At 38.6% G+C, this 16,026-nt stretch overlaps 1 protein-coding gene across 2 annotated transcripts in view; it reads left to right on the top strand.

Moving 5' to 3' along the window:
- LOC125882870 (myomesin-2-like) overlaps positions 1–16,026 on the top strand; it is a 49,479-nt gene that overhangs the window by 12,300 nt on the left and 21,153 nt on the right. For both annotated transcript variants that reach the window (XM_049566815.1, XM_049566805.1), the window contains exons 7-13: positions 1,606–1,694; positions 1,807–1,845; positions 3,331–3,495; positions 3,772–3,933; positions 5,599–5,740; positions 7,447–7,658; positions 14,473–14,647. In XM_049566815.1, the coding sequence (XP_049422772.1) occupies positions 1,606–1,694; positions 1,807–1,845; positions 3,331–3,495; positions 3,772–3,933; positions 5,599–5,740; positions 7,447–7,658; positions 14,473–14,647 (984 nt within the window). The remainder of the gene's footprint in view (positions 1–1,605; positions 1,695–1,806; positions 1,846–3,330; positions 3,496–3,771; positions 3,934–5,598; positions 5,741–7,446; positions 7,659–14,472; positions 14,648–16,026) is intronic.

The raw sequence follows: 16,026 nt of genomic DNA, 5'->3' as shown, positions 1-16,026 counted from the left end.
GAGAAGTGGAAAACAGTGACAATACGATGAGAAACAGATCTGGATCAAAAACCTCCATTTTCAGTCTGGAGGAGCAGAGTCAACTCATGTCAACATGTAAATGTTAAAGCGTTGCGTTAAACATGCATTGAGTCAGATGCAATAACAATATGTTGTGACAACTTCTACATGTTTTTTGCCACTATGTAGATTTGACCTAGAATTTAGAAAATAGTACCTTAAGTTAGCTAGTAAGGTTAGCCTGACAGCAGTGCAGCCATCATCAGTGTTGAAATACAAAAGACAGCAGATTTACTCACCTGGCTAAAAGCAAGATGGCAGTTGATTCAGTTGATCCAGCCACACACAAAATAGTAAAACACTAGTCCATACCCACTGGTAGCTTTGTCACCTTCTACCTATGCCAATCCTCAATGCCTATGTGCAGTTTCACATAGATTGACCACGTCAGTGAGTAGAAAAACGTGGGACAGACAGAATGACTGACTGACAGAATGACACACTGACAGTTTCTGTGATTATGTACAGCATACCATACCATGACTTAGTCATACCAGAAATTAGAGAAAAAACCCAACATTGGTCCACAGGGGGAGCCACAGCAATCGGTCGCATTTTAGCCATTCTGAAGCATTTTTCTGTTGTTATAGCGCCACCCAGTTGCCAATTAGAGTTAAATTTCTCCAGTCACCTTGAGGCGTCCTGTTCTACATATCTACCAAGTTTAGTAAAAATCCATATGGCGGTTAGGCCTAGATAAGAAATGAGCTCTCTAGCGCCCCCATTTTGTTTGATGGGGTCAATAATGGAGGGGTCCCCTCAGATTATGTGTGGTCATATGCCTACAAAGTTGCGTGGTGATGGGTGAAACCCTTGAGATGTTCTACACCTTTATGTGATGAGCCACGCCCTCCGCAATATTCATTGCCTTATAGAAGCTCAGTTTTAGGAAGTTTTCCAACTTTTGCCAAGAGGGAACTTTAGATATTGCTCCCTAGATTATGTTCACCCAGTTTCATGCAGATCACTCAAACTTCCTAGGAAGAGATCCATTTGAAGTGTTTTTCAAAAAAATTCAAAATGGAGGAAAATCTATATAAGCGGAAGTTATGGGTTCTTGAGGCAAATGTGTTCCTCATGAGGAGAGGCATCTCTGTGCAAAGTTTCATGTCTCTACGACATACGGGGCATGAGATATGCCCATTCAAAGTTTGACATTTCAATCGGTTGCTATAGCGCCCCCCTTTGGCCAATTGATGTAATATTGCTTCATTGGCATCCTCCCATGACCCTCTACCACTGTGCCAAATTTCACATGGATTGACCAAGTCAGTGAGGAGAAAAACGTGGAACAGACACACAAACACAGACAGAGTTTTCCTCATTATATAGTAAGATCACATCAAACATGATTTTTAATTTTCTGACGATAGCTGCAAACAAGCTCTTAATGCACAAAGATTCTGAGAAAATTGAAATTGAAATCATTATATAGTAATACTGAGCATATAAATAGTGACTTTTTAATGTGTAAAGCTATGGATACACATTCTGTATTTAATTGAATTACATTGTGACATGTTTCTATGCTGTCTGGTCCTGTAGGTGTGTTGTGAGGGATACTGCTGAGTACAGCGCCGTGGCCACCAACTCACACGGCACGGCTACCAGCAAGGCTCTAGTTACTGTGAAGAGTAAGTCATTCTCTTATTCTGGCTCCGTACTATTATTATTATCATTACCGTACAGCACCATTATTCACATCTCATGTTTCTCCCTGTAATTATGATTTTATTTTCTTCACAGGAGCAACAGGAGCCGGGGAGCCCTCCTATCTTGGTTTAGGTGAGGGGAGAGAGGGGGCAGGAGCTGGGGTGTGGGGTGGGCGGGTCGTTTTAATTTTGGTTGGAATCAGGCCCAGACACAACCAGTTCAATCACATGGGCCACAAACAGCAGAGCATGTGAGAAGCCTGATAAGTAGTGGAAAGTATTGTAAGAAGCTGTTGTCCTCTTCCAGGCACAGACAGAGTGAAAAACAAGAAGAACCTCACAGTAAATAGTTCAACCCTTGATGATTTAATTAAATTAGAAATGAAAAAAACATAAATATATTTGCTTAATATTTTAGTATTTAGGAAATTAAATCATGTTAAATTAAGAAGATTGCTTCCCCCAGCATTAATATTCAGAAAGGCAGTCCATAATGTCTCCTACTGGGCCCAGTGGTGGTCCAAATAGTGATCTGAAAATATGAAACACATTAATTAGATTCATGAGTCCAGATTTTTGTGCAATTTATACAAGCATTATTACGGTGCTCTGTTTTAGCCAGTCAGTGATATTTTAAGAGTGCCAGAACAAGGTGACTCGACATGTCGTTGCTTCCATTTTCCTTAAAATTCTGAAAGTTTTTGTACACCATGAAGTTTACAGGAATACTTTATGCGCCCAAATATCCATTTCTTTATCGATTACTTGTCACGTTGAATTCATCAAAAAAACTTTGTCTTTCTCACATGAACGATGAATCCAAAAATAGAGGAATACTCGATGAATTGAAGTAAAACATCTCTGTGTTTAACAACATTAAAACTATACAAAAACATCTGTTAACAAACTCTCACACATTTATCATTTGTTCACCGATTGAACCGGAGGTAACCAGGGTGAGAGTAGTCTCTAACAATGTGTTTGCAGTGTAAAACTCTGCAGACAAAAACAGACACATCAGAGGACACACAAAAAAGCACCAGACTGGAGAGTAAAGAGCCACTGTGCTCATGTGCGCCGCCATCTTGCAGAATAGGGAGCTGCTGGTCTACCATCGCCTCGATTAGTTCATGTGTTATTGTGTGACTTTCCTGAATAGGTGCTACCCACAACAAAGTCACACAATGACACAGACACACAAACTGATTGGGGACAATGGTAGACCAGCGGCTCTCACAGTCAGCGAGGTAAAATGGCCGTTTTTGTCAATGGAGTCTGGCTTTAAAGAGAGCATAGATAAGTTTCACTTTTAGTTTAGTGCCCCATTGGAAAGGCTGTCTGGTTGGCAAGTGCTGAGCATACAACTGGATAAACGAAACCTTGATTATACTGCACGGGGTGTGTGAGAGTATCGTTTTGCTGATTCCACAATTCTACGGGTCCTGGGATCCCTGGTATTCTTGGCTGGTTTTACAGATATTTGACATCTTCTGTATCATTTTGAGTTCTGCATCAACATTTGGTCGTACGTAATGTCCACCTCTTGGATACTCAACCCAAATAGACTGTGTTTCAAATGTTAAGCACTATTAACAGTCATGTTTCACTTCCTGCCTAGTGCCCCGTATGAGCGAGATTCATGCCAGTAAGCTGGAGGTGAGCCTGCTCGATCGGTTCTTAGTGAGCTTTGGTGTGGAGGGCGGCTCCATCAGTCTGGTGTGTTCTATGGTGGTCATCCCCGACCTCCCCAACGTACCACCCCTCGCCCAGTGGTACAGAGATGGTAAGGGATTCATTCAGTCGTTCATTCAGGAGTGGAGCTGACACTTGCTCAAGGACACATCAGCATTGTCACTGGTTTTCATTTATTTGGATTTTATTTAACTCAGTTTTGCTTGTTCCAGTATATTCCTTTGTAATTTATATTTCATCTGCATTTTATTCTTAGTTTATATATCTGTTTATTTTTATTGTTCCTCCTTAGCTTCCTCAGCTGGTTGTGTGCTAACTGTGTATTCTGGTCACTCTTCACTGTGACTTTCATCTCGTCTGCTGACAGATAAACTGCTGAAACCAAGTAAGCTGGTGGAGATGTCTGTGGGTGGAGGCTCTGCCCGTCTGACGCTGCCTCACCTGGCCAAGGATGACGAGGGACTCTACACTCTCCGCATCTTTACCAAGGACGGCACCAGCGAGCACAGCGCTTACCTGTTTGTTTCCGGTAGGATGCTTGACTCTGCATCATGTGGCATTTTAACATCATTAAATCATCATCACGTGGGGTCACATTTTCTTGGAAATCTATTGGATTGATTTAGAACACATGACAGGAATAAAAAGAGGAACTGCAAAGCGGCTATTGATAGTCACCATGACTGAAAAAATGCTGTTTATCAGGTTGTTTTCTTTATTGTTAATCTGAGAAATGTATTAATTTGGCTCATGGTGGAGCAAATATTCAGATCTTTTACTGAGGTAAAAATGGCGATGCCACAGCGTGGAAATACTCTGTAACAAGTAAAAGAGCTGAATTAAAATTTTTACTCCAAGAAAAGAACAAAGTATTGGCTTTCAAGTATACTCAAAGTCCCAAAAGTAAAAGTACTCATCGTGCAGAATGGCCAATTTCAAAATAACATATGTCATATTATTGAATTATAATTATTGATGCATCACTTAAATGCTGCAGTTGGTAAAGATGGAGATAATTTTAACTGTCTACAGGGAAGCTTTCCGTCCGGGGATCAATAAAATATTATCTTAAAGGGATAATGCACCCAAAAATGAAAATTCAGCCATTATCTACTCACCCATATGCCGAGGGAGGCTCAGGTGAAGTTTTGGAGTCCTCACATCACTTGCGGAGATCCAAGGGGAGAGAGGGTAGCAACACAACTCCACCTAATGGAGGCTGATGGCGACCCAGATTCAAACGTCCGTTTTCATTTTTGGGTGCACTATCCCTTTAATCTGTCATGTACATCACAATTTTTTGTTAAATATATATTTTAATAATAATTCAAATCTGCAATTAACTAAAATTGTCAAATAAATGTAGTAAAAGTAAAAGGACAATATTCACCTCTGAGACGTAGTGGAGTAGTAAAATATAGTAGCATGAAATGGAAATACTCAAGTACAAATACCTTAAAATTCTACTAAGTACATGACTTAAGGTGCTGAGTTACTTTTAACAACTGAATTTGGCCACTTCATTACAAGAGACAGTCTGTGTCTTTGTTGACGAACAGCTGGAGAGATAAATGGATGGATGGATAAATACCAGTAGTTAAAGTTTTAGGACTGAAGCCAAATGTCAAACCTTAATAAATGTCACATCAGTTGTACACAGCATGTCATAGACTCAGTTAAAGTTCAACCGCTTCCCACCGAACCTGATCCCAGGATGTGCCCCAACATGACAGAATAGTTTTCCTTATATCTGGTCTGCTGCCTATTAATTAGAGAACGCTTCAGTCAGGATATCTGCAGCTCCCACAGTAATTGCTATACGGTATTTGGTTTAAGTTTGGATGCAAATTAAAGGAGTTATGTATAATTATTATAATTGACAAGCACACACCCAAATGCAAAGATTAGATTTAAGCGACTCTGAAGGAGAAGAACATATAGCACATGAAAAAATTTTCTTCACGTCCTGAAAGCTGTTTTCTTCCACTGAAGGAAGGAAGGTTGAGGCTGGGGGTGTGGTTATTGAGCTTAATAATTTTATTGTATGTAATGTGAATTCTTGTTTTGTTTCCTTTTTTTAATAATTACATTTGAGTTTTGGTCTTACCTGTCTGTCTATCTATCTATCTTTACCTCTTCCTGTCTTCTATTATCCCTCCTACTTCCCTTCTAACCTCACGTTCTTGCTCCCTAGATGCTGCCCCCCCTGTGGCCGGGGCCCCTGGTGCACCAATGAGCGTGAAGGCATATGACATCAACTCAGACTATGTCCTGGTCGCCTGGAAACCCCCCAACACCGTCATGGAGCCGGCAATCACTGGATACTTTGTGGATCGGTCAGTCTGCACCCTGAAAACTCTTCAGCCTTGCTTTTTATAGCGCAGCACACTAACATGAATACAGTCAAATAACACCGCTGGTAATGCCAAGGAAACTATTAAAAGTATGATATGATGTCATAGTTTTAATTTAAAGCTGCACTGATCAGTATTTTTCATATTAACTATAGATCAAATGTGAAATGGGTTGAGAATTATTCTCACCAGCTCTGCAGCTCTAAAGAGCCTCTCAGCCTCTTTTAGCTCATTGTTTCACTGTATGGTTCAATTTTTCAATTAATCGAACAGTAAATTGACAGAATAATCTCTGGTTACAGCTTCAAGACATTTAAAGACATAATGAACATGGACAATTTTCCCTGTTTCTTTGACATTTCATAGATTAAATGAAGAAATGATTGACAGATTTATCAGTATTTGTTTATTTTTTCAGACGATTTTTATCTCAGACTTTTTGTTTTCAACCTATTGTGAAGAATTAATACAGATTTATCTAAGAAGCATTAAAGTTTAATGTATTTTATTTACCGTTTACTTTTATTATTGTTGGATTTGAATGTGTTGGCTTGTGTGTTTTTAAAAAGGCCTCTGAAAATTAAAATTGTCAATATCAGAAAAAACAGGTTTATTGCAAAGTAGGTTTTTTTATGCCAGAGGTGTTGTGTTTTCACGTTGTCCTTCCATCCGTCTCATTTTTGTGAGCGAGATATCTCAAGAACGTCTTTAGGTAATTCCTTCAAATTTAGTAACCAAATATCCAGTTGGACTTATTAGATTTTGGTCGTCAAAGGTCAAGGTCATCGTGACCTCACAAAACATGTTAGTGGCCATGACTCAATAATTCATATGCTAGATATCACAAAATTCCGCACAAATGTCTTAAAGGATAAAATAATGAAGTGGTGACAGTTTATATCTAAAAGGTCAAAGGTCACCCTCACTGTGACATCATCATGTTGTGTATAAAACACAAAAAAATTCTGGCCATTATTCAGCATCCTATCTCAGGAACAGAAGGGGAGACATTTGATCAGATATTGAATCGGTGACTCTAATCTTTGGTGCCCATCTTGAAACTGCTTCTTTGCAGCAACGTCCACAGCCTGTTAGAAACACTGTCAAATATCATGGCCTCGTATCACTCTGGAGAGACATGGATGTAAACTGTAACTGCGACTTGACTGGCTCACAGAGGCATACAGCTTCGGTAATTCTAGTTTTACATTTTGGTGCATGATGGTCACAATAAACATAGCAAGAGAGGAGAAAAAAAAACAAGTACTGCAAAAGTCAGGAATCATAAATATAAAATGAATGAATGAAAAACATGTAGAGTATATCTCTTTTTAAATAAAAACAGCTGTACAGAGTTTAAAACAAAGCGTGAAATGTGCAAGATATTGACTAAGGAATGTGCACGGCATAAAAATATGTGCAGTGTGTAAAAACACTAATCATCCTTTCAATATTTACATTTAATTATTATATAAAGAGTTTGAGTCATGTAGTAGGTTAGAAGGTCTTGGGACTACAGTTTTCTGGTAATATTTGATGATAAAAAGTGGATGTACCCTAAGTGTGCACTAGGTTTTTAAGGAACAATTGTGAATTCTGGTCACTTTACACAGTAAAAAAAAATCCAACTTCATTGTATTAAGAACATGAAAATGATTTAATTTCCTGCCGATGTCCTCTCTGTGTAGGTGTGAATCTGGTAGTGACACCTGGGTCCAGTGCAACGATGCCCCAGTGAAGGTTTGTAAATACCCGGTGCACGGCCTGAAAGTGGGCCACTCCTACCACTTCCGGGTCCGAGCCGTGAACAGCGCCGGCATCAGCAGGCCGTCGCGCAAGTCTGACAAAGTGACCGCCCTCGACCCCGCCGAGAGCGAGAGGCTGCAAGGTACCGAGGAAGGTAAATACAGAATACGCACCGACGGGGTACGACTGTTTACTAACAGGTCTGTTGTTGTCGTCTCCTGCAACAGTGATAAAAATCGAAGGAAAATACGACATAGTGATCAAGGATGATGACCTGGAAGGTACGGTAGAATACAAAGACTGGTCCCGGTTCAGAGATTTGCTTTTAATCCTTTCACACCACTTCATCATAACCTCACACAGATACTAACACCTGTCCCTCTTTGCAAACCTCATCAGCACCATCATAAACTTTACATTCAAATTTTAAAACTAGAATTGTACAGGAAATAAACACGCAGTTTGATTTTTTTTTTTTTAAAAGCAAATGTTATCCTTGTTCCTTTTCAAATTAACATCCCATCAATCACCTCATAGCTGATCATTACGGCTTGTTGCAGTACATCACATAAACATAAATGTTTCAAACATTATAACAACAAATCAGCTTTTCTGGTTGATTAAGATCTCTCATCTTTCTCATTTAACAAATCATAAACGCCACATGAATCAAAATCTTATTATTCTGAAAATACATCACATTGGATTATTATCTTCAGATTTATTTCTTAGAGCAAGGTTTTAAATCTCGTATCAAAATTATGAGATTAAAATCCTGACATTATTCTTATTTTGACTTAAGGTTGATGATGTCACAAGAAACGTGGCACCTTTAAAACATTTTCAGCCACTAACCAAGACAGAATCCTGAGATTAACATCAAAATTTTGTGGGGTGTCGGTGGCTTAGTGGTTAGAGCAGGCGCCCCATGTACAGAGGATCTGTCCTCACTGCAGTGGCCCAGGGTCGATTCTGGCTTTCGGCCCTTTGCGTGTCACTCACTCTCTCTCTCTCTCTCTCCCCCATCACTCACTTAGCTGTCCTATCCATTAAGGGCCTAAAAACCTGAAAAAATAATCATTAAAAAAAGAATTTTGTAATGAAGGTGTCAGAGATTATTTTTCTTTAATCTTAAATCATTTATATTTGTCAATCTTGTTCACACTGAATTCTGAGATATGAAATACTGATTTTTACAAAGTCAACCTCGCTCTTTTCCATATAGGTGTGACATAAATGTAGAATTCCTTTATTATATTTTTATTGTATCGTATGTCAGTAAAAAAAATACTTTTCTACACACTAGACAAGCTTCTCTAAAATGTTAAAATCAATGATACTTAAACCAAAAGTATTTAAAAAGCCTCATCATCTACACTTTCACATCAAAACTAATCTGTCATCTGCTCTAACTTGTTGATTTTAATGCATCACAGATCAAACCATCTCCCCGTCTCCTCCCTTTCTAACTGTTGTGGTGCCATCTTTGATTTAACTCCACCTCTTCCACTCATTCTTTAATCGTCTGAAGTGTTTTTTAAATGTTTTCCATTAAACCACGTAAAGTTTTTTTCTTCCTACTCCAACGTGTGTCGAGTGTCCCCTTCTCTACTTTAAAACAAACTTTTAACACAAACACTAAAAATTAAAAAAACATGTTGTCATTTTTCACACGAGGCTATTGTAGAAGTCCCACATGTTACTGTGAAGCCCTTAATTATTGCCAAACTTTAGGTCCGAAGAGTTTTAAAACGGCTCTTTTACAGAAATTTAAAACTCACATTATATCTGTGCCTGTAGGATTTAGGTTTTTTTTCCCGTTGCTTAATGTGATTTCTCGTCTTTCTTTTTAAAAAGCTGAAAAAAGATGATTTGTTTTGCCAGCAAGCAACAGCTCTCCTGTGGCAATGGATATGTTGCACATGCACATTAAAATAATCACTTTATCTTTGTTAAAATGCCAAGAACAGATGTTCCTAGCCAGTATAGAACTTAATTCAAATAATAACCAAAATTTTCACGGCTCAGCTTTTTAGAAAGACCAGAGAAAGAAACAGTAGAGCACACGTCAGCTTAAATAGGACAGGATTTAAGCTCTTTATTGGAATTAGGAAAAGATGCTGCTGTCAGCCATCCAGGGATTTAAACTCCATTTATTAAAATAATATTATGAAATACATTATTTAAAACACTAGTACAAATAAAGCATAATGTGGGACTTCTGCAGCAGGTTCTGCTGTTTGAACTTTAGACCTCAACATCGTTCACTCCCAATCTAGGCTACGTAACGATCCCGGGAGAGCCCACCGATGTTCATGCATCGGAGATTTACAAATCGTATGTCGTGCTGAGCTGGAAGCCTCCCAGCCCTCGTGGACGGGCGCCGCTGTGGTATGTCATCGAGAAGGTGTGTGGCCATCCGTTTCCATCAGTGTAGCCCACTGTTAAACTCTGTACTGTAGTGAAGAGATAAACAAGACATTAACCTCTTAAACTTACAGCTTTCCTTATCAGTTCCCTTAACTTTGTTGAAATTTTAATTTAATGTATCTTTTCCCAAACTGCATAACAGCATCACATGCAGCTCTGGTTGTCCCAGCATATCAGTGAAGTGATATGATGTTAAATGTGGATGAAACTTTCAAACCCCAGATTAGTTATTCTTTATCAAATGGGGTTATTATACAAATCTTATGCATCATTTGATTCACAGTTCCCCACAATTCATCCTGATAAATTGAACCTTTTGAGGTCTCCATTAGAAACACAAGTAGCAAGTGAGTGTTTAGAGATGGACGTACTGCTGAATCCATCAGAGTTTAAGAGGTTACATGTGTTGTTTATGCTCATGTTATATTATAAACAAATAAACATGAAAGCACTTAAAGCTCACCATGTGTCACTGTTGGGGCTCTACAAAATCAAAAATGGCCAAAAAAGTCCGTCACATGAAGGTCACGTACAGTTTCACAAAGATAACTGACAATTAATCTTATGCTAGAAATTTAGAAAATAGGTAGATGGCACAAATGATACATCGGCAGGATCAGTAGTACCAGTCAGTATTGGTACAGATGTATTAGTATCTGCATAACTTCTTAGAAATGTGCAAACATCATTATGTTTTTCTCTTTGCACATGTAATATATTTTTGTTGTATATGTCTTTAATTTGTAGTTTAGTTTTATTCTGGAGTAAAATGTCATTTTGAAAGTGCACCGACTGAATTAAGGATTAAATTTGCCACTACCATCAGATTGTTCACACCAGATACTGAAGCAATATGTCTTCTATGCATCACATTATTGTATCGATCATGACGTCACCAATCTGAGGTACTGCTGAATGGAAGTATGTTATTACAAATACGGTTGCAGCGATACCGGTTTCAAGGTATACGATGATATATAAGTTGACGGTTATCATACCGTGTACATTTGCTTATCTACAATATTTTTTAAAAATGCAATGGATGGAGAATCTCACCTTTATTTTAGTTATTTTTAAAGGTGAGACTTTTTACACACACTTCCATTAACAAAATGGTTTCAAGTTTCAATTATTGCACTACAACATTTGTTCGACCAATAATAACCCTACGTTTTCATTCCTTTAAGGGTCATTTTGACTGATACTAAGATGTATTCTTAAATACTGCGATACAGTGAAATAATATTTTCTGAGACAGTTATCGCACAGTGAAAATCTCATACCATTGCAACCCTAATTACAAATGAAGATTAACATGTCTTCCACTCAGTTTGTTATTTCCAGTATTATTTAAAGGCGTATTAAAATGATTAAATATTTTAGTGTTAAGTATGTTTTCTACAGTTTGTGTATATATATATATATGTGAGTTCTCGTGTTTTTCACATCTGTTGCTGGCTGGTGTCAGAACCATCTGCACAGTAGGCTCACGTCTCATATTTAGACATTCTTGCTAATCCGAAATATATTTGTGCATTTCTCATGTACACAAAATCTACACACAATGCAGTTGGAACTCTCTGCATACTCAATGTTGCATCATACTGAGTATGAATGGTATGACGTGTGTTAGTTTGCGATTTTGAACAGAATTTGTCTTCAGTTTTTTTGTTCAGTCATTCATCTTGCCTCCTTATAGATCCTTATAACAACTCTTTAAATTCAGCCAAGTCTTAGGAATATTTGCCAAAAAATTCAGTGTGATTTAATGTCATTCTGACACACACACTTTATGTTGTTGAGTTACTTTAGTCCGTCAAATAAAAACTAAACTGAGCCCCAACTATGCAACAACACACGACCTCTACCCTGTCAGCCCCACCTTGTGTTTTGTGCTACATTGATGAGGTTGTCGCAGATGGCTGTACCTTCTCACGTCCCTCCCCCTCCCCCCTCCCCGACTCTCCCACAGTGCTTAGCAGGCACTGGAGCATGGCAGCGGATCAACACGGCAGTCGAACTGCACTCCCCTCGTTACCCGGTTTTTGATTTGCAAGACGGGCAAAAGTACCAGTTCCGAGTGTATTCAGTCAACATGCACGGTTCCAGCGAGGCGTCCGAGCCCTCTGAGCCCATCCAAAAGGTGGATGAGGATGGTAAGGGCCGGGATCAGTGCAATGACCTTCACACACACTGTGATACAGCAAAGTACAATACACACAAATACACACACACACACTGACTGATACTTGACACATCAGGCACAAATGACTTGTCCAAAGTGTGTTACACAGATTATATTTTTAAAACAGATAAACTGTGCTGCAGGATTCAACATTTTATGTGTCAATAAGAGAAACAAACAAAATATTCGAGACAAACCTTGATCCAAAGAGATCATTTAAAAAAATGAAAACAGATGATTCTTTTTGATTTCATGTTGGTCTATGTTTCAAATATATTTTGGGTTAGATGCTGTACTTATTTTGTTTTGGTTTTCTTTTCACAACAGAATTTATTGACTAAAATCCATTTTTCAGGGGTAAAATCTGCAGTGAGCCGGAAAGAAATGTTGAAATTTTGGGTTGCTTTCAAGCGCAAAATTCGGTCCCAAAACTGGAGATATTAAGTGTCTTTCATAGAGCTTTACATATGATCTCACCCAGAATTAAGTCCTTTTTTCCCCAGTAATATCTTTATTAATTTTCAAATCCCTTACTGTGGAAGCAACTGTGTTCTCATCCAAAGAGAGTTCACAGATTGTTGTATCCATGTCATGCTCTCATTGTTTGTGTATCAAACACAAAGACATAGTTTCCATGGAACATACCAGTACAATCAAGTATTAACAGGAGTTCAAATAATTCAACTGCAGAGGGCCACTACATTTACAACTCGCCTGCCAGTCTCATCACAATATTTTCTCCATATACTGTAATAAGGGACTCCCAAATGATTTCAAGGAGCGATTGTTTCCCTTTGATAATGTATATCTTTTCCAGAGGTGGAGTTATGGGTTACTCTTTAATCTAATTAATGAACTTTGGTGTAACGGTCTTTTTCCAAAATTGAATCCTCTTAAGGATGGAACGCCTCTAAAACTGCTTTTTGGTATTTGTATAAACACCACAGGAGTTTTTAGGGAACATTCTGCACTGTAAACATGCATGAAGCCCTCACATTGACCTTTTGTTAAAAGTGAATTACTGTATGTTCCAGGTATTGAGCTGCCGCTGGGTATGTACAGTTTAATGGAAACACCTTTTTTAAAGCACTGTCTTCATGCTGCTGTAACATCACACATTAGTTAGCTCGTCCACTGTGTGTGCGTGTGTGTTCTAACCAGGAGCGATCCGTAGAGCACACAGGAAAAATAATATGTGTACAGTACTTTGTGTTGTAGGGAACCATGCTTTATCATATTTAAGATATTTTTTCTCCATTAAATTTGACCCATCTGATTCTGCTTGTAGTTCAGGTCAGATTTTGTCAGCATGTATCTCTGCATTAATTGTTTTGCATTTATTATATGCCAGATACAATATGTGCCAAAATATAAAATGCATATACTTGTATTTTCTTACTTTAAACACCACTCTTTTCCCATAAAACTTTTCACTGATCTTCTTGAAGTCAAGGGTATATAGCAGGGATACTCAAATTGCTTTGCCCATGGTAAACTTTTGCAAAATGAAAGGTGTCCAGGGGCCAATTAATAGACAAACATTCATAATATTTATCAGTATACAGTATGAAAGGCTTTTATTCAACCTTCTACCATTTGCTGTCCACACTCATCTTTGCCAAGACGCTTTTTTGTCCACTGTGGCACCTTATCGACAGTCAGAGTCAATCAATTTATATTCATTGTTAATTAGAAAATGATTAGTGGGCCACCCGGCACCCTGTCACGGGCTAGATTTTGCCCACAGGATGTAAATTGAGTATCACTGGTATACAGTATGTGAGGTTTTCAGCTAAAATTCTGTGGAGAGGCCCAGTTAAACCTCTCCTTACTCAAATCTCAGTCACATCCTTCAACTCAGATCCTCTCTAACTTCACATTGTTGTTTCACAGACCCAAAACTTACATAATGTTGTGTTTGTTCACAAAGTGACAGCTCACGTTTTTATTGAAAAGGGCACCTTCCCAGTGTTGGTTGGTTCATGAGTAGCATTTTGTCTTTTTCCAGTTATAATTATTAGCAAATGATGTGAATCGGTACATTGCTGCCAGAAAGTGCAGATGGTAAATGTTTGTCAGGTAAAGTCAAGCAATAAATTCCTGTGATTGAATGGGTCTGATTTGGTGTATCATCAATTTTTGCTTTATATCTGCATTCAGATGTTCCTGGATTTCTTCACTGTAGATGATAAATGTTTTGTTTTTTTTGTAAATCCACTTATAATTTAGAAATTTAACTCTTAAATATTGATCCATTTTTAACACAAAGAGCGTACCTCTAAATGAAACCATTAATGTTAAATATTGTATCATCACTAGTATCTGATAAAAACTTGTTTCCCCTCCTGAACAGGCGTCCCCTCTGCTCCCGGTAAGGTTACTGCCACCAGAAACACCAAGTCATCTGTGTTTGTGCAGTGGGAGCCTCCCAAACTTCTGAAAAACCTCATGGGGTACTACATCGATGGCCGTGTCGCTGGATCCAAGGAGTGGTTCCCCTGTAACCACAAACCCTTTAAATGCTCCAGGTGAGTGTTCAGGACTGACAGAGTCCTGCTGTGGCTCCAAAGTCAGGGAGGGTTTAAAGGATATTAGATCTCAAGACGTTAAATCCAGAATGGAAAAAAAAACAAGAAACCAAGTCATGGCTCAGAGGTTTTCAAACACATCTATCTATTTTTCTATCATAAATATTTGCTGCATATCTCACATGGGTACAAGTGGCAATGAAGTGATGTGTGGCAGTGCTCTTTATTATTAATTATATTCAGCTTTTACATTTTACATTCTTTGCAACTCAGCCGGTTTGAGCAAAAAGCACATTATGTAATGAATATAAACTAGTCCATACCCACTGAGTACAGCATACTATACCATGACTTAGTCATAACAAAAATTAGAAAAACATTGGTCCACAGGGGGAGCCACAGCGATCGGTCGCATTTTAGCCATTTTGAAGCATTTTTCTGTTGTTATAGCGCCACCCAGTTGCCAATTAGAGTTAAATTTCTCCAGTCACCTTGAGGCGTCCTGTTCTACATATCTACCAAGTTTAGTAAAAATCCATATGGCGGTTAGGCCTAGATAAGAAATGAGCTCTCTAGCGCCCCCATTTTGTTTGATGGGGTCAATAATGGAGGGGTCCCCTCAGATTATGTGTGGTCATATGCCTACAAAGTTGCGTGGTGATGGGTGAAACCCTTGAGATGTTCTACACCTTTATGTGATGAGCCACGCCCTCCGCAATATTCATTGCCTTATAGAAGCTCAGTTTTAGTAAGTTTTCCAACTTTTGCCAAGAGGGAACTTTAGATATTGCTCCCTAGATTATGTTCACCCAGTTTCATGCACATCGCTCAAACTTCCTAGGAAGAGATCCATTTGAAAAGTTTTTCAAAAAATTCAAAATGGTGGAAAATCTATATAAGCGGAAGTTATGGGTTCTTGAGGCAAATGTGTTCCTCATGAGGAGAGGCATCTCTGTGCAAAGTTTCATGTCTCTACGACATACGGGGCATGAGATATGCCCATTCAAAGTTTGACATTTCAATCAGTTGCTATAGCGCCCCCCTTTGACCAATTGATGTAATATTGCTTCATTGGCATCCTCCCATGACCCTCTACCACTGTGCCAAATTTCACATGGATTGACCAAGTCAGTGAGGAGAAAAACGTGGAACAGACACACACACACCGTTTTCGTCATTATATAGTAAGAAAGATAGTAAGATACAGCAGCTCCTCGCGAGGAGTCTCCCTTCATCATCAGTTGTTAGACAAACCACTCCACCTGTAATTTTATTATCCCCAATTCTGCACCTGTGAGCCTTAGATAAAGGAATTTTAATGTAAGGCTCTTTAGTCCACCCAAAAGGAACAGTTTTTATTGCATGATACTAATTTAGGA

The sequence above is a fragment of the Epinephelus fuscoguttatus genome, linkage group LG3, assembly GCF_011397635.1.
Source record: "Epinephelus fuscoguttatus linkage group LG3, E.fuscoguttatus.final_Chr_v1".
NCBI classification, from domain to species: Eukaryota; Metazoa; Chordata; class Actinopteri; order Perciformes; family Serranidae; genus Epinephelus; species Epinephelus fuscoguttatus.
The sequence above is the reverse complement of the archived record's forward strand: the minus strand, read 5'-3'. Positions and strand labels throughout refer to the sequence as shown.